The sequence below is a fragment of the Chinchilla lanigera genome, unplaced genomic scaffold, assembly GCF_000276665.1.
Source record: "Chinchilla lanigera isolate Chin_1 unplaced genomic scaffold, ChiLan1.0 scaffold00019, whole genome shotgun sequence".
Lineage (NCBI taxonomy): Eukaryota > Metazoa > Chordata > Mammalia > Rodentia > Chinchillidae > Chinchilla > Chinchilla lanigera.
Window position 1 is genome coordinate 29,924,813 of NW_004955420.1, and position 19,377 is coordinate 29,944,189.

The 19,377-nt window shown below is 45.6% G+C and overlaps 1 protein-coding gene across 1 annotated transcript in view; it reads right to left on the reverse strand.

Annotated features, from left to right (window-relative positions):
• Positions 1 to 19,377, reverse strand: part of Mobp (myelin-associated oligodendrocyte basic protein) — a 55,329-nt gene that overhangs the window by 22,777 nt on the left and 13,175 nt on the right. Inside the window, exon 3 of the mRNA XM_005383583.2 lies at positions 159 to 368. Within this exon, the coding sequence (XP_005383640.1) occupies positions 159 to 364 (206 nt within the window). The 5' untranslated portion in view covers positions 365 to 368. The remainder of the gene's footprint in view (positions 1 to 158; positions 369 to 19,377) is intronic.

Consider the following 19,377-nt stretch of genomic DNA (forward strand, 5'->3'; position numbering starts at 1 on the left):
CCTGCTCCCACCCACCCGCTCCCCGTCCCCGTCCCCGCGCCCCAGCCCCTGTCCCCGCGTCCCCCTCTCCGCTCCCCAGCCCCTGGTCCCCGCGCCCCCTGCGTTCCTCCCGCGTCCCCATCTCTGTCCCTGCATCCCAGCCCGCGGGCGACACCCACCTGGTGCGCTGGCAGGCGCAGCACACCCAGTCCTCCTCCTGGCGCTCGTAGAAGCAGCCGCTGCGGCACAGGCTGTACCTGCGGTCCACCAGCTCGCGCTTGGAGTTGAGGAAGGTGAAGGGCGGGCAGCAGCGGATGGTGAAGTGCTCCGACAGCCGCTGGTTCTTGGACAGGCGCGGGCCCTCCTTGGCCCCCTTCTGGCTCATCTCACTGCGAGGACAGGGACGACAGGGCCGCGTCAGGCGGGAGGGCAGCCTGGGACGCCAGCGTCCTGCCCCGTGCCGCCGAGAGCGGAGATGAATGTCTCTCTTTGAAAGTCGTGTGTTTTCAGAGAGAGAGACCTATGTAGGGTAGGGGAAATACTACAAAACCGAGCATATCTTGGGCTGAATCACAGTCTAGATTTAGCCAAGGCCTTTTCTCTCATAAGCAAAGAAGGGCTTGTTATTAAAACTACAAGCTGGGCATGATGGTGCACTGTGCAAGGCTGAGGCATCCCAAGTTGGAGCCCCGGGGCTGGGGCTTTAGCTCAGCGGCACAGCGCCTGCCTGGTAAGCGCAAGGTCGTGAGTTCGATTCCCGGTACCGGAAAAAACAAAACAAACAAAAAACAAAAAACCAAGTTGGAGCCCCGCCTGGGTAAGGTAGTAACTTAGCATCACCTTGTCTCGAAATTTAAAAAGAAAGGAAGGAAGGAAAGAAGGAAGAGGGATGGAGGGAAGAGGGGAGGGAAAGAAAAATGGCTGGGGTGTAACGCAGCTCTAGGGGCCTGGGTTCCATCACCAGTACTGGAGGGAAAAACTAATCATTATTCACGCAAAAATATTCTATGCAACAGTGAAAAGAAAAACTACTGATACACACATCAACATGTTTAAATCTCACAAACAACGCTGAACAAAAGAAATCAGACACAAAGGGGTGCAAGCTGTATGATTGACTATATGGAGCTCAAAAATAGGCAAAAAATAATTGGTGGGGCTAAAAATCAGAGCATGGTCATGTTTGGATCCAAATAACAGATCCAGACAGCCTGCTGGGGGTTGAAAATGGTCTCCTAGAAATGTGACAACTGCAGGATACTTTTCACATTCCAAAGCACTGAGGCGCAGGAGAAACTGAATGACTGTTAATCAACAAGAGCAGGTTAACTTGGGCAGTGGGCACAGCTGGACCCTGAGACTGTCCCCGCTGCCAGTGACTCAGGCCCTGCTGGCGACATGGGTGTGCGCGGTTGTGTTGACCAATATAAGTCTGTGCAGAGTTCCAGGCGAGGACAGAGAAGCGTAACAACAGAAAGTGTGTCCTGGGTCTTTAAGAATGAGCACGTTAGAAATAACTAAGTCGTGTGTGTGTCGTAGTTTAGATCTGAAATGGCCCCCAAAACTTTGTGTGCTCATAAGGTGGGGCTCTTGGAAGCCGATGAATGGTGGAGGCTTGTAGCTAATTTGCTATTGGCAGGTGCAGTCTGGTGGGAAGGGACTGATACTGGGGTGTGGCCTGGAAGTGCTTATCTCCCTCCCGGCTCCTCCCCTCACTTTACCTGGCCTCCTTGACCTGAGCATCTTTTCCTCTGCCGTGTTGCCCTGCCTCTAAGCCAGCAGACCGTGGACTGAAACCCCTACATACTGAGCGAAAGCAAATTTCTCCTCCTTTGCATTGTGAGTGTCAGGTAGTGTCTCAGCAACCAGGAAGGTGGCCAAGACAAACACTGGTACCAGAGAAGCAGAGTTGGTGCTGTCATGCTACTTGACCATGTGGTGCAGAAGCCTATGGCACTGGCTTGTAGGAGGAGTTTTGCAAAATTTGAAGATGCCAGTTAGTGAAGCCCTAGAGTGCTGCAAACTGAGCTCAGTGGGAGAGTGGGCAGAGCTCAGAAGACCAAAAGGGTGGTTAAAAGCAGATGGAGAAGACCAGGCTCAGAAGGGTTCAGTTGGAAACAAAGACTTCACTGGCAGTTGGACTCCAGGCCATGTGTTTTATGCTGTGGCAGAAAATTTGTCTACATTTTGCTCCTGTCCAGAGACATTATGGGAGACTGAAACTTGGGGCAGTAAACTAACTAATCTGGAAGAGGAAATTTCAAAGCAGCCCAATGTTGGGGCTGTGGCATGGATGTGGTTGGAGCTTTTAGCCAAGTTTACATGGAAAATCAAGAGCAAAGAGCCCATTTTGAAAGTCTTCAGTTTTACCAGAAAGAAGTCACCTTCTGAAAAGGAGGAGAGGAGGGTGTAGTTGAGAAGATTAATATTAGCAGACCATGGGCCAAAACCTCTGCAAACTGTGAGCTAAATCAACCTTCCCTCCTTTGAATTTTTTTTTTTTTTTTTTTTTTTTTGGTTTTTCTCCGGTACCGGGAACCAAACTCATGACCTTGCGCTTGCCAGGCAGGCGCTTTTGCCGCTGAGCTAAATCCCCAGCCCCAACCTTCCCTCCTTTGAGTTGTCAGTGTCAGGTGTTGTGTCTCAGTGATGAGGAAGTGACTGAGGCATCACATTAAGGTGATACTTTCATACTTTTGGTTTTTTAAAACTCTGCTACAGACAGAAAGGAGGGAGTGAAAGAGTGGCTTCAAATATATTTTTTCACCACAGTTTATGATAGTCCAAGGGTTGAAGGTATAGCTCAGTGGCACAGGCACCTGCCTGGCAAGCGAAAGGTCCTGAGTTTGATTCCTGGTACAAAAAAAAATGTATGATAGTCCAAATTATGCATTACATCTGCTATGGATGGTACAAATACTTTCTGAATGTTTCACCTACTTTTATCATAAAAAATTAATTTTACATAATTTTATTTACTTCAAAATGTTTAGTTTTTACTCAGTATTTTACATTACTCTTAGAAACGTCTTTTTCTCTAAGTTTTTAAATGTTCACATGTATATTCGCACTTTAAAAGAAAATCCTTTCTGTATCCCACTTCCACACCTATTTGCCTCCCTATTATTCTTCTCTTGGTAAAGTTCTTCAAAAATTATCAATACTTCTTTCTCTATCCCTACATCTCCCATTCATTCTTCAGTGAACTTCTGTTATACTTTTGCTCCTTTCTTCCTAAATAAACACAGCTCTCAGCTGGGCATGGTAGTACATGCCTACAATTACAGCCCTCTGGGAGGCTGAGGCAGGAGGATTGCAAGTTCCAGCCCAGCCTGGGCAATTTAGGAACCTAGTGGGACCCTGTCTGAAAGAAAGGATGGGGATTTAGCTCAGTGCAGGGTGCGGGGTTCCATCCACAGCACTGAAAACAAGGAGGAGTGCAGCTCTTGAAAAACCTCCATGCTGCTAAGCTAGCTGTTTTTTCTCTGGGCCTCTCTTCACGCAAACTGTTCTTTCCCCTGTGACACCACATTCTCATGGATTTCCTCCTTCACCTCTGCAGCCTACTTTCCAATATCTCTGTAGGCTCCCCTGCTTTATCCAAATGTTTAATGTTCAAGTTCTTCTAGATGTAGAAACACTAAATGATTCATGGAGTTCCCTTCAACCATTGGGTTCAACATTTACTGTACATGTAAGGGATGCCAGGCATGGTGCTCGGTTGATATCTTGGACAGAAAGCTGACTCATGCTTAGTTCATTTCCTCAAGAAATTTCTCCACTAGTGGAAGGTAGAAGTGAGATATGACTGAGATGCATGTAGTTGTTCATGGCCATAAAACTAAAGCACTGAGCTCAGACAAACACAGGTCACCGAGAAGGGTAAGGATGGATTCGATAAACATCCTGCCTACAATGAGCTTAGCTCACAGTGTACAGAGTGGAGGCTGACACAGACACCTGCAAGGGCAGCACAAGGGACCACATGCTCTGAAACGGGACCGTACTAATAAGGCCGCCTGGGGAGTGCATGAGACAGAGGACAGTATGTCGAGCTGAAGAATCAGGTAAAACTTCATGGGAAAACGCATTGCACCTGGACTTACAATTGGTCATTCAGAGATGAGAGCTTGTGGATGGGTGGGAAAGGTTACTATCTAAGCAAAGACACACTGGGGTGAATTACAGCACCTCTGACAGACCCCCTCTGCACTTCCAAGTGGAATATAGGGTAGGGAATAGTGCCAAGATACAGGTGATGAGGTGAGATGTGGCGTATCTGGCCCTAGTGACTGGAAACATGGCCATGCATCAGCCAGCCAGAAGTATAAACAGAGGAGAGTAGCGAGATTGTTTCATCAGTCTTGAACACCCTGAATTTAAGGTGCCCAGGACATGCATGAGGAAATGGATATACAAAACTCAGGGACTATAGCTGTAATCTTGAGAGTCCTTTGCCTGGGATTTGAATCCACTTCTGTGTCTCTAGCCTCCCATGCTCTAGAACCAGGTCCAACACTGGTCTGTGCTTCTCTGAGGAGTAAAAGCGTCCAGGCATCAGTCCCACACTCAAATCCTAGGAACCGGAGTGGGTATAAGGCCACAGAAATCCACGGGTCTATGTCATAGGGTGAAGAAACCTGAGTTCTGGGGAATGCCTCACTCCAGAAGGGAAGGGTAGAGTGGAGTTAGGCACCTTTACAACAATATGGTGGCCAAGACATCCCTACCAGGCCAAGAGGTTCAGTGTGTGGGACCAGAACATAAGCTTGCGGTGCAGCCTGACATGCTTCTGTGGCTAACTCCTTTTCAGTGCTATAGTGGATTTTTAAAAACCTATATGCACTGTTGAAAATGAGATAACTTGGATGAATGAAATAATACAAACTCCTGAACTCCTACCCCATAATGATTTGTAAAGTACTGGAACATTTTTTGAGGATACTTATATACAAACATATAGTGAAGAAGTAGGATGGTACCTTACATACTGCTCAAATGTATGTACTAAATTCACAAAATTATTCATTCGTAAAGATGTAATATCATAGTTGTTATCTGTAGTATTCTTCTATGGTTTTTACATCTTTCATGAATTTATAATTATAACCCCTTTACAGTTTTATTATATATTTGTATCATCTGTCAGTGTTCCTTGAGTGATCTTACCCATGGTTATTCAAAAAACTCTAGTCATGTGCTTATTTCTTTTTAAATTTTTCTTTCAGTTTATGTGCTTGTTCTATAGTCTTGAAACAAATGTGACACTACTTGACTCACTTGTTGCTGTAACATTTATGGCTATGACTTCCCCATTAAGGACAATTTTAGTTGCATATCTAAATATTAACACAAATTTTCATCTTTACTTCATTTTAAATGAATCCACGAGTGATTTTTTAAAAATCTGTTGTAAAATGTATGAAATTATTTTGTTACCTTGACTTTTTTTTAAAAATTTTTTATTTATTTATTTATTTTTTTCCTGGAACTGGGAATCAAACTCAAGACCTTCCACTTGCCAGGCAAGCGCTGTGCCACTGAGCTAAATCCCCAGCCCTGTTACCTTGACCCTGAACACCTTTAGTCAGAGAAAGTATGTAGGACAACTCTTCGACGTTTGTTGAGACTTGCTTCATAGCCTAGTACATGGTCAGGATTTTTAAGTGTTCTATGTGTATTTGAAAAGACTACATTTCTGGAATCAATTTGCTATTATCTAGTGAAGTTTTTTTAATATGCACAAATTACAGTCTAGGGATTTATTCTTGTATGCAGCTATTATCTTAGATTATGGCTCATCATAATTAATCTTGATGGTCACCTTGATTAGACTGAGATGCCTGCGGAGGTAACTGGACTGTAGGTTAACCCACGAGTGAGTCCATAACCAAATGGCTTGTTCAGAGGCGCAGCCCAGGAGGAGAATGTAGGCCTCTAGGGAGCGACTTTGAGTGGTACAACTTTTCTTTGCCTTTTTCCAGACCCCCTTTCTAGATACCATGAGGTGAGCAACTGTCCTTTGCCAGGCCCTTCAACATGGAGTTCCTGCCTGGAGCCACCCAACCATGGGCTGAAATCTTTGAAACCATAAGCCAAAATAAAACTTTCCTCCTTGAAATTGACTTTCTTAGGTATTTTATTAACAGCGACAGAAAGCCAGCTAACATATACAACTTTGCAGATGAAGCCGTGGAACATAGGCACCAAGATGGAGGAGCTGAAACCCTTCAAGACTATGAAGTCTCTGTCCTGAACCTGGACTCTTGACTCTCAGCACCCTTTACAGAAGAGACACAGAGACAAACAACTTTCATCTTGTTTAAAACATTGTAATTTCAGTCATGAGCGACCAAATCCAATTCCTAATTGATATATTCAGTTTCTTCATGTAGAAGAGAATGACAATAATAATATTTAACTCAGAGGACCTTTGAAAGTATTGAGTAACATAAAGGAGATGAACCTAGCACTGTACCTCATGCAGATAACTTGCTTAATAAATTCCATTTCCTTTTCACTGAGAATTTATTAAAATGACCTCTCTCATTCTGCTGAATTCTTCAAACACACTCTATCTTACACTATATCTCTGACAATCTTTAATTCAAGCATTATTCCATCTTTATTTACTTAATTGCTAAAAATAGGTCATAATAAATGCTATGCAACATTTTCACAAAAGATACCACCTAATTGCAGGCAAAAATAATTATGAACTGTTTGGCAGAATAAAGAGAAAAATAACTAAATTTGAAACTATAAAATACAATCTTGTCCAAGATTTCTAGTTGCTTCCAAATAATATAACACTAAAAAGGAGAGAAAAGTGAGGCAAGCATTGAAAAAGGAGGAAAAGAAAATGAGTGACTGGAGCCAATGGGAGGGTAAGAACACTCTACCATCTCTTTAGTACCTACAGTGTTCCCAGTGTCTTGTATCTGTCATTCCTTGTTCCCCAAATAACATCCCAGGTAGTTACTGTTATCCCCATTTTACAGATGAGGAAATTGAGGCTTAAAGAAGTTAAGCCAACTCTCCAACAACATACAATAATAGTAATAAAGTGGCGAGTCCATACTGGTCAGCATGACCAAGGACTTCTCCATATCCACTGTCCCTCTTCAGTAGTACCCAGCTAACTACATACATGTCCCCACACGACCGTGTTCTGACCTGCATACAAAAGTCCAGGGAGAAGATGACCTTTCTTTAATATGTAGTAAGGCTTTTATTCAAGAAGGGACTCTCCCTGGATAACTGAATCCAGCGCAACATACCTGTTCTCAGCCCCTGAAAGCTCCTGTTACTTTAAGCCTTTGGTCGTGTTCTGATAGGGCTTCTTCTCCTTGCTCCAGCCCCACTCAATAGCGGTGCAGAGCCACACCCTCACTGAGGGTGAGGATCAGCCCTCTCCCTCGTGCCCTGACTTTGTTGCATGTAATTCTAGAAGAGCACCTAGAAACATTAGTGCTACCATTATACTTCGCTAAAACCTTAGGCTGTCCATCCTTGGGGCCTGGTTCAGTGCTTGGTTCAGGAGAGATGTTAGTAGATGCTTGACTGAAAGTGAAAGAATGAACACCAGGGCCCCCAGAGCAGCCACAGCAGCCATGCCCTGTGCTCCCTGTCCCCAAGGCCACTTTTCGCAGTAAGCAGTCAGTCAGGTCAGCTCCCTAACTCTTCCTTCCCCGCCTGCAGTCCTCAAAAAGGAGAAGAGCAGGGAGAAGACTCAGTGTGTCCCCGGCAGTGGGGACAGGGCAGCGGGTCTGGTGGTGCCCTCCCCTGCCACACTGCATGGGCTGCCCTGACTGGTGTCACTGGCTCCCTGGTGTGAACAACACATTACTGACTGCCTGAGCCGACCAAGGCCACTGGCCGACAGGCTCCTACTCAGCTGCTCCCTATTCTGGTCCACATAGCTCCTTAGCTACTCTGCATCCACACTAGGAAGCTTCTGATTCCATGCAGGCCATGTGCTACCTGTGGGACATCAGAGCTCATCTCGGAGCCATGGGTGTGGGAAGGGCCCGACCAAGGCTGTGCAGCATTGCGGACGGGGCGGAGGCAGACCTGCTGCAGAGGCCTATCACCTGCCCCGCACCACTGCCCCGCATACACGTGCACACAAGCTCAACCAGCCTGGATGACTCCACCGTGCCACAGCACAGCCTCCAGCAGAGCCTTGAGGTTTGATTTGAAGAAAAGAGAGAACATGCACACCTGCCTGTCTAGCCTTCTCTTTCCCTCCCACTTTCCTTTGGCTGAGGAGGACTCCACTTCCTCCTTCTCACTGGTGAGACCTCTTCTCCACCATATTCTTTTCACGTAAGGCTCTGCTGCCGTGGCAGAAGGGACATCCACTTACTCTGAGGAGGAAACTCTGTGGTCTGGCTTGTTTGACATGACTCTTGGCATGTGAGCTGCCAGACCATTTCAAAACTAAGGATTAGAAAGAACACAAAAATGTATTTTATCCTTCCACTGGGAAACATGAGTTACCAGTGATGGCTAATACCAGTACCATTGATGGACAGTGCCTGCGAGTCAGGCAGTCTTCTCAGTGCATAACATCCAACTTAACCGTCCTAACAGTCCTAGGGGGTGGGTACTGCTAATTTTATCCCTGTTTCTCTGATGCTCGGAGAATGGAGGCAAATATGAGCTAGCACAGTTCGTGAGTGACCAGGGAGACCGACTGTCTGTGATGATCCATACACTGTACCAGACAAGGCAGAGGGCAGCCCTGCCCCACCAACTGGCCATGCGCCGTCCAGAGGCAGAAACCACCACGAGACAGCCACGGTGAATGTCAGTCCCGGGTCTGTCCTTCACGGAGCAGAAGGGGAAAGGAGAGTCCCCTCAGCAGCCAAAGGAGGTACTTCTGAGGGAACAGAATGCCCCACGAAAGCGTGGGGCACAGCAGGCTTGAGCAAAAACGGCCACGTCCCTCCTCTGCCTTCCCTTTCCTCCAGCTCCTTCCTGCGTGTGCCTGCAATCTCTCGTTAAAATCCGCACTGCCACCCTCTGTCTGCAAATGACGAGGAGTAACTGTAAGGAGCAGGCGGGGCAACCAGGAATTGGACTTTTCACATACTGCTGTCAGGAACAACACTGAGCAAACTGAGTTGTTCTACAGCACGGAGCTTCTGGCTCCCACAGGCACCCCTGGGAGTAGCCCTTGAGGGAAAGCTGGGGCGACAGCCAGGACCCTCACCAGCTCCCACTGTGAATAGACGAGGTATTAGTACCCTGGAGAGCAACTGTCAGTGCCAACCTTAAGGCTACTGGAGACCCTCTGAACTGCAGACGGGAGCTACCGGGACAATCTGTGATCACAGTGGACCCCACTGACTGAAAGGCCAGAAGGCCCTGAGCTGTGTGTGTAAAGAACACACACATCAAACGACTGGAGGTAAGTGCAAAGACACGCAGACTGAAAGCAAAGGCTCACACCAGCTACTCGTGCGAAGGTTTGCTGAGCGCCTTTAAATGACAGTGATAAAGAAGGTTCCCGTGCTCAGAGAACGTTAACCGTGCGTCTCTCATCGCTCAGACGTATTTTGCACACACAGCTGAAAGGTGACTAGGGCTCTGAAGGGCAGGAACTGATGGAGGGGCCGAGGGAGGATTCACGAAGAAATGAGACCTGAAGGACAAGCTGGGGACACTCACAAGCAGAGGACAGAAGCGTTCTGGGCAGAGCCCCCGAGACTTGTGTGTAAAGAACCAGGGAATGGAGATGCCTGCAGCCTGGAGAGGGGACGTCAAGGCTGGAGAGGGGATGTGGGAAGACCACCCTGGGCCTTGAAGGGGAGCCGAGGAACTGGAAGAACAGGAAGCAGTTAGGAGGTCTTGATGGAGGAGGCACTCTGTGGGTTCCTTGCACCTGAGCCTGGAGGGAGGCATGGCTGGCAGCAGGGGATCCAGTGCGAAGGACACAATCAGTGACGAGGGTGGTGGCAGTGAAGGTAGATTTAGGAGGTGGAACTGATAGGACTTGAAGGAGGATTGGATGTGGGTTTGTTAGAAAGGACAGGGCAAGGATGACTACTGAACTAGTGGCTTAAGAAATACCTGCGGGGCAGTTTATTGAATGGGAAAGGCTGGAGGAGGGAGTAAGACTACAGCTTAGGACACTTATTTATTCCGTAAGTGTTGACTGCGGACCTCTATAGGCTGAACAGGTGAGATCTGAGCTGCTGTGCAGTATCTGGGCTACAAGTGCTGGCGTATGTCTCAGACTGCTTAGAGTCCAAGTATAAAGTGAGTAAGAAAGGAAGCCCAACAATGGCAGGACATGCAGGTCGAACAAAAGTAGGGAGAGACACAGGGCGTCCAGGAATCTCCAAGGGAAGTTAGGCAGATGGCAAATCGTCTTGCTAAGATGAGACAGTTTTAGTGTTCAGGGAACAGAGAATCAAGAAATCAATCTTAGGAATGTTCAGTTTGAGAAACATGGCAAAGCCTCTAAGCGGTTATGAAAAGGAACTCATTGGTCACATTAAAAAAAAAAAATCTCAAGAGAAACACTGAGAAGTGAATTTAACCAAGGGAACAGGCGAGAACACCCAGAGAGAAGAAGCATAAAAAAAAAACTGGAGAAAATTGCATGCACAATGTCAACAAGAATACTGAAAAATCTAAAAAAAAGATAATCAAAGGAAAATGTCTAAATCTTTAAGGGAAAATTTTCAGAAAAAAAATGTAAAATAATATATGAATAATTAAAAAGTTTTTCATAGATGTAAAAGGCATGCATCATAAAGAGATAAACTTTTCCAGTTAACCCATAGACTCCATGCATTTTTTTTACTAAAATCACCAAATACCTTAGGTGGAATGCTACAGTCTGATCTAAAGAAAAAGCAGAGGACTTGAGATCATCAACAAAATCCTAAAAAGCGTAAGACTTTTCATACCAGCTATCCAAACATATTACTAATATAAGGTAGCAATTAAAGGCATGTCAATGGCCCAGAAACAAAGCAGAATAGTGATATCAGCAGTAGGACTCAAGCTAGGGGTGTGTCTCAGCGGTAGAGCTCTTGCCTCAAATGCACAAGGTCCTGAGTTCAATCCTCAGCGTAGCAGGAAAAAAAAAAAGGTAAGGAAAATAGATCTCAGAAACAAATGCATATATACAAGGAGATTTGATCATGATAAAGATGTTGCTACATATCCTATCAGGAGAAGCTGGGTTCTTCAACAAATAATATTGACATAGTTTATTTTCAAGATAATATGATTAACTAAACCAAATAACACAATAGCCATGGTCAAAAATACACCACACCGGAAGAATATAACATACATAAAGTTCAAAGAATTACTATCCAGATCTTTACAGTGCAGTGGAAAATGCCCCACCACCACCAGTACACTTAAGTTTCTAGTTGCCCAGGTAACAGTTCCTGTTACAGTTCCTGTTACTTCTGTTTTGTAGAAATGGCTGGTCACCATGATGCATATTGTAAGAACCAGTCAAAGACAGTCAAGTACTCTGCCTCTGTCCTTCCCCTTTCGCCCCACAAAAACCTCCCTCCCTGAGCCTTCAAGGCCTGACTTTTTTTTAGCTCCTTGTCAGTGCCTGTCAACGTAAATAGATCTGCCTCCAAGTCCTGGGTGACATTTTTGGTATTTCTGCTTGCCATTGCAACAGGACTGCTACAAGGCAATAAGTAAAAACACTGCAGGGTAAAACTAGGCAAATGATGCATCCAGGTGTGGTGGTGCACACCTGTAATCCCAGCCCTCAGGAAGTTGAGACAGGAAGATTACCATGAGTTCAAGGCCAGCCTGAATTACATAGCAAAAGCCTGTCTCAAAAAACCAAAATAAACAAATAAATAAACAAAATTGGGCAACGGATATGAGCAAATAATTTACAGAAGAGAAAGCAGTGCATAAGTCACAAGCAGATGAAGGTGCATTCATACTCACCAGTTCAATAGTAATTCTATGCAAATTAAAATCACAGCAGCTACTATTCTACAACCATCAGATCAGCGAAAGTTAAGTAGCCTAACATCAAATGAAGCAGGTTGTAGGCAAACAGGAACTCTCACACCCAGCCAGTGGGCAGGCAACTCAAAAGAGCATTTTGGGAGGGCATTCTGAAAATATGTAGTAAAACTGATAGCATTCAGGCAAGAGCCAGACATTCCATTCCTGAATATATGTCATAGAAAAATCAAAACCCATGTGTATGCAGAGGCTTGTACACCAATGTTGACTGAAGTTTCATTTGAGAAGTACAAAACACAAAATAAAAAATTTCTTCATAAAAAAAATGCGTAAAGTGTGGTAAATTCATACTATTATGGTTTAGATCTAAACTGTCCCCCCCCCCCCCAAATTCTCATGCGTTTGGAAGGTAATTAGATCCTGGGGCTCTACACTCCTCAGTGGAGTCACCCGTGGATGAGTTCTCAGCTGACTGTCTGTCGGGTGGTGGGCCTATTTGAGGTGGCTCACTGGGGATGTGACCTGGAAGGCTGCATTCTTGTCCCTGGCTCCTTCTTTTTCCCTCTGCTCCTTAGCTGGCTTGAGCTGGCAGCATTCCTCTGCCATGCTGTTTCTCTACTGGGCCAACCAACCATGAACTGAACTATCTGAAAGCTGTGAGCTAGAATAACCCTGTCTTCCTTTACATTGCAAGCGCTGGGTACTCTGTCCCAGGGATGGAAGAGTGACTAAAGAGACCCCAGGAAGTTGGACATGCCACAAATGTGCAACCCCTGCTGAGGAAAACCACAGGTAGTGAGCCGACCCCACCCAAGGGAGAGGCCAGGTGGGCTGCAACCAGCAAGGCCAGCAGGCACGGCCACCAAACCCTTTGGAGCTCACATCTTGCCACAACCTTCCCAGGTGCAGGACACGGAGTTTCAGGGCTTACTATTTGCCCTTCTGGGTTTCAGTCTTGCTTTGGTCTGATTTCTGTCTGCTCTTCGCTTTTGGAATGGGAATGTTTATCATATGCCCTTGTGTGTTGGAACTATTTAACTTTCTTTTTTATTTTCACACAGGCTCACAGCTAAGAGTTTGCCTTGAGTCAGAGGAGACTGTAGACTTGGCTTTCTAGCAGTGCTGGAACTGTTAAGATTTTGGCAACTTTTAGAGCTGCACTAAACACATTTTGCGGAAAGAGATAGGCATGAGCAGAGCTGAGCCCCGGACAGCTTGAGGAATCTCAGCGACCACACCCCTCCCCCACACACCACTGCGGGAGCCGCACTGAGCACCGGGGACCTCAGAGTTCTTGCCCCACCACTCCCACACCATCGCAGGAGTGACGCTGAGCTCCAGGGAACCTCCAGATCTTTGAAAATGACAAAACAAAGGGGCAAAATGCAATCTCAGACCTGCATCCCACCCAGAGCAAGTCCAGGAGACAATGACACAGAAGAGCCTAGAAGTCATACACCGGAAATTTCTGAAATGATAGCAACTGAAGTAAAGAAACAACTCCTTGAGGCCATAGAAGACATCAGATCAGAAATAATCTCTCAGGTTAAAAAAAGAAAGAGGTGGACATAAGCCTTCTGGGGGCCAGGGAGGAACGTTACGGTTTAGCTCCAAAATGCCCCCCACAGCATCTCACGTGTTCAGAGGTGGGGCCTGGCTGGAAGAGGTGGGTCGCCGGGCTGTGACCTGGAAGGGTCTGTTCTTGCCCCCCCCCCGCTCCGCCTTTTCTCTCTGCCTCCCACCTGCCAGGCGTCTAGCATATCTCCTTCACCGTGCTCCTCGGCCATGCCGTTTCTGTCTTGGAATCAACTAAGCATGGACTGAATCCTCTGAAATGGGACCCAGAATAAGCCTCTCTGCCTTGAAGTTGTGGGTGTTGATTTTTTGCCTCAGCAATAGGAAAGCTGATACATGTACAACAGAACCCTATGTGACAGTTTAAAAATAAATAACTAGATCACTGTACATGAGCCTGAATACTCCTCAAAAAACATATGTTCAGGGGCTGGGTATAGTTTAGTGGTAGAGCACTTGCCTAGTGTAATGTGAGGCCCTGGCTTCAATCACCAGCACTGAAAAGCAAGAAAAAAAATAAAACAAAAGCTTTTGAATGAAAAGAGTTTTAAAAGAACAGAAGATAGAGACTTGTGTAGACACGTTTGTACTTGTGTGTTATCTTGCTATTATTTTTTACACAAGCTATAACATGTATACCTTGCTTGTTTTACTTAACTATATTTTCCCAGAGAGTACACAAAGAAAAAATGCCTTTTGTGGCTATTTAAGATTCCATGATTTAAAAAAAGACTCCATGATAAGAAGACTCATGATTTATTTAACCAGTCTCCTGTGAGTGAAGTTTGGTCGTTTCCCATCTGCTCTTGTTATAAACAGTGCTGTGTGTCCATCATATCACAAATCCATTTGAAGGGTAAAATCTTAAAGGTGGGATCCTGTGATAGCTTGTGCCTAGGTATCCCCCAAAGCCTCACGAAGTCGTGGGGGCAGGTTCTTCAGCGGTGGCTGACCCTAGAGTGAGGGATGCTGGGATGAAGGGTGTATCTTTAGTAAATCAGTCCACAGACTGGTTTGGCACACTTCTAGCAGGAATTAAGAGTGTGACTGTTACGCCTGCCCTAGGACAGGAAGCCCGCATGCAACGTAAGGACAGAGAGAGGCTTGTCGTCCCCTCTTCCCTTGTTGCTTCTGCTGTCTTCTGCCACCTTGGACTGTTGCCCCCTGCCATGCCATCCTGCGTTGGACCCTGCCTTGGACTGAAACCTCCACAAACTGTGAGATAAATAAAGCTTTCTTCCTTAAACTTTGGGTGTTGGGTATTTTGTCTCAGCAGCGAGAGAATAGTAACTACGACAGACCCTTGGTCAAGAGCCAAGAATCTCTCTCTTCCGCTTCTGTCCACCCCCGAGTGCACGCTCCTGCCTCCGAGCCTGAGCACGTCTCCTCACAAGACTCAGAGTCAAATGATTCCTGGCCAAGCAGCAAAAGCAGAATCGTCCTCAGTGGATTCGCCTGAAGACGGGTGATAACACCAGGTGCGACTCCGAGGGGAGGCGCGGGGAGGACTGAGCTGGGACTGTGAGGAGCTGCACATGAGCTGCAGCTCATTTCCCCTCTCAGAGGTCACAAGACGGTCCCCTCCTTGTCGCAGGCAAGACGGTGTCACTGTATCAAGCTCAAAAAGTACCACTGGGGGGCTGGGGATTTAGCTCAGCGGCAAAAGTGCCTGCCTGGCAAGTGCAAGGTCGTGAGTTCGGTTCCCGGTACCGGAGAAAAACCAAAAAAAAAAAAAAAAAAGTACCGCTGGCTAGACGGTGGAATGTGCTTAATCAGGAATCTTACTCTTTCTGTGATCAGCACTAATGGATCAACAATAAATATGTGAAACCTTTAAAACAAAGTCAAGAATCTACACGCTGTAGTTTGGGTATGGAAGGCCCCCAAAGGGCAGGTGCTAAAGGCTTGGTGCCTTTGAGAAGTGGTGGGAATTCTTAGAGAGGGAGCCCGGCGGGAGGTCTCGAGGTCATTGAGAGCCCTGTCTCAAGGGAGAGGCAGGTCCCAGCCCTTCCTCTTCCTTGCTTTCACTTCTTGGCCAGGAAGTGAACCGTTTCGCCTCACCATCTATTCCTTAGGCTGCCGCAGGCCCGGAGCAGCAGGGCCTGTCCACCACAGACCCAAGCCTCTGAGACTGGTTGCCAAAATAAACTTTTTCCCCTTATGAGCTGCGATCTCAATATTTGTTATAGTGAAAGGAAGCTGATTAACACACTGTACATATGTAATTACGTAGATTTTTTTGTTTTAAATATTTTTATGTAGATTTTTATAGTCTTGCTAACTTACCTTCCATGGAGTTGGTGTAAACTATCAATCTACAAGCAATACATGAAAATGCCCATTTCCCCATGGCCTTGACAACGAAGTGGTTATTACACCTTCAGACTTTTGCCAGTCTAAGGCCAAAATAGCTCAGTTGAGAGAGCATTAGACTGAAGACTTTTGCCAGTCTAATGGATGAAATACTTTGTAATACAAACTAAGATACATCTCAGAATGATTTAAATTTGAAAAACCCAAAAACAACTTATCATAGTAATAGAAGAAAGAGAAAAATGTGCTCAGCAGTGGATGCTAACAAGACACCCAGTGAGATTCAGCAGCCAGTCACACTGAATATTTTGAGCAGAGGGGAAGAGAAAGGGATGTCCTCTGTTGGTGGAATCTTAGAAACTCCCCATCCAAATCAGACAACCTAGAGACCACCTATCACCACGTCTACACACCACCGCATCTGAAACTGGCCAATACCAAAAAAATGAAAAGCAAAGCTGTGAAACATTACAAACCATTAGAACCACAACAATAAAGTCCAATAAAACTTCTGGACACAGATCTAGGTACCATAATCCAAACTGTTTTTATAGATCCGGAAGATCCAAAACAAGATATAAACTAAAAGAAGCCAATCACACTGACTGTGATGGCTTGTGTCTAGATGTCCATCCAAAGACTCTTGGGGGCATACGTGGGGCACTCTAGAGGTGGCTGGTTCTAGAGTGCGTGGTGCTAGAATTGATTCATAGTGCAGTGCTAGGGTCAGGGTACTAAGATTAAGGCTGTGAGTGCTACTTGCCCAAAGCAGTATGGATAAGATAAAAAGAGCAGAAATACTCTGTTAAGGTGCCTTGTTGCTTTGGGGGTCTTCTGTGTGCAACACCCCTCTACCACATGCCACGTGTCCCAGAGCCAGCTGACTAGGAACTGAAACCTACAAACTGTGAGATAAATAAACCTTTCTCCCTCTAACTTTGGGTGTTGGGTATATTGTCCCAGCAGCAAGAGAAAAGGAGCTATGACACTGACCGTAAAACCACAGAGCACCTACAGGTAGAAAGGTACCAGATGAAAGAAATGCAAAACTTTCATGCGGAAATTTACACCTTTTGAAGGCTGAAGTAGAAATACTCATTACCGTAAGTATGCTGAATAGCTCCAGTTAAATCTGATAACCTAATGTGATTTAATCAATATCAGATTTTCACATAACTGACAAGATAAACCTATTGGCTCTTATGACATTACAAGGAACTGAGACTAACGAGACAGTTTTGAATAAGGTCTTGTCCCACCAAGCTCTAACACTCATCATAAACTACACTAAAACACTAGCACAATAGCTAAGAAAAAGACCAACAGATCAACAAAATAGGGTAGAGTCCAGAGGCAAATCCACACAAGTATAGTGACATGGTTCAAAACACAGGGATCATTTTTTTAAATGGGAAATGATGGACCAATTAAAGGAAAGACATAGTGAAATCAGACCAAAGATCCTAGTAGGAACCTAGCATGAGATAGAAGCCAGCACTGTTCAAGGGTCTGTACTCAACTTCTCCCCTCGTGACCTCACAATAGTCCCATTTCCCAGCTGAGAGACACAGAAAGGTCAGATCGCTCCCCTGAGCACAGCGGGCTAGGAAGTGGGGCCAGAGCCCCAACTGAGATGGACCCCGGTGACCTCCTGACCACAGCACTATGCACAGCCAAGTGAAGAGGAGGAAAGCAAAGCATGAAATCTGCTTTATAGAATAAAAGAATTTTACTCGAAATTTGACCTTACAAATTAAGAGACCTGTGCTGGCATAGAACAAAATAGTCTAACATACGGTTTTAGTAGTTGAGATGTTTAAATAAAAACTAGAAATCAAGAACTAGAAAACAAGCAAATAATCAAAAAAGAAGAATCTTTCACAGATACACTTAACTGTAATACTCATAAAGGGAAATAACAGTGAAAAAATATTATTCCATACCTACTCTGGCCCTCAGAAAGGAAAAACTGATGCCAACAAAGGTGGCAATCAGGGGTGCTGGGGCACAGGGGGGCACATCAGTTCAGCAAACACTGAGTTCACTTGCACTTGGTACCAGGAGCCATCAGAGGCCAGGGAGCCCAGGATGTCAGAGAGGCCCCCAGCACCCCGTGCAGGAGGAATGCACACATATGCCTGTAGAAGAGCTATTCTGGAACCATGACTAGAGGCTCAACTGTTCCACTCCAAGTTTGGGTTTACTTTCACATAGCCCCAGTCACAGCCTCCAAAAGCTGCTCAATCTCGACATTTCTAGTGTGAGAAAAGCCATCAGTTTTCACCACAGAGTAAATTTATTGCACATTCTTCAGCTCCCTGGAGATCATTAGTAGTTCCTAACATCTGGTTAATCTTCTCTCAGGCTAGAGCCTAATGCCCTCCTCTGAGTGCAGATTCATACCACAAAGACAGTGTTCTCTGAGTTAATCAGTCCACAGCAGAAAAAATACAAAAAGGAAGGAAGAAAACATTGGTTGTAACTACTACATATTGTCTTTTAATTATAGCTTTTTCTGTTCATCCTTGTTTATCTATTTGACTTTGTGTCAATCATTATGCTTATAAATCAGTGCAATGGAAATTGAACAGTAGATAGTTGGTGACAAACCAGAGTCAGGAAATAGAATATTTTGTGCAAATATTCACTTTGAATCAGGGTGCTTTTTCACAGAGCAGAAAGACACTAAAACTCAGTACTGATTCGGGGAACTACTGAGACTATAAAAAATAATAATAATAAAAAATTCTAAAGATCTTGGAGATAATCACCTTTTGGGGGGACACAAAACAAAGCCATGTCAGTCACCCTCACCCTTGTTGCTTTGCTTAGTTTTAGGCAACAAGGACAAACCAAGATGGTCCAAGGACCATGCTGCCCCCAGGCAGCCAGGCCAAGAGCTGGGCAAGAGCCCTTTCTAGTGTACAAGACATGCCTGGCTCTGGTTATTCTAAGGGAGAGAATGGGTGTGTCCCAAGACTGGCCCCCTGAGCCCACAGATAATATATTTAATAACTGTGTTAGGAGTAGAAGCTCAGTTATTGTGGTGGAGCCAGATAAGCACACAAGCAGTATGGCAATCTAAATGTTAAGTGACATGACATGCTTTGTTTTCTTATATCTAAAATGATACAGTACGTGGTTAGGGCTATGAATGCATTAATTACGTTGGTGGTGTGTGTGGATGAATAACCCCATGATTTTCTACAGCTGGGGGTAGAAGGGCCCAGTTGAGGTGTTTGAAGGCATCTGGATGAGCTGTCACACGGACAGTTCAGGGAAGCCTGGCTGCAGTCCAAGTGGCAACTGAAGCCAGAGGGTGGGGAGGCTGTCTTGGCTGGCAGGGTGCAGACTGTGGAAAGACCATGTGTGAGCACTTGGGACTCCAGGTCTGCAGTGTAGGTGGAGGAGGAGCTACCAGCAGAAGATAAAGGCAAGTGTCAGATGGACGGCGGGAAACTAGAAGCACGAGGCACCCTGGGAGCCAAACAAAACAGTGTTCAGAAGAGGAAATGGCCAGCTTTGCGGGCCCTTCTGAGAGGT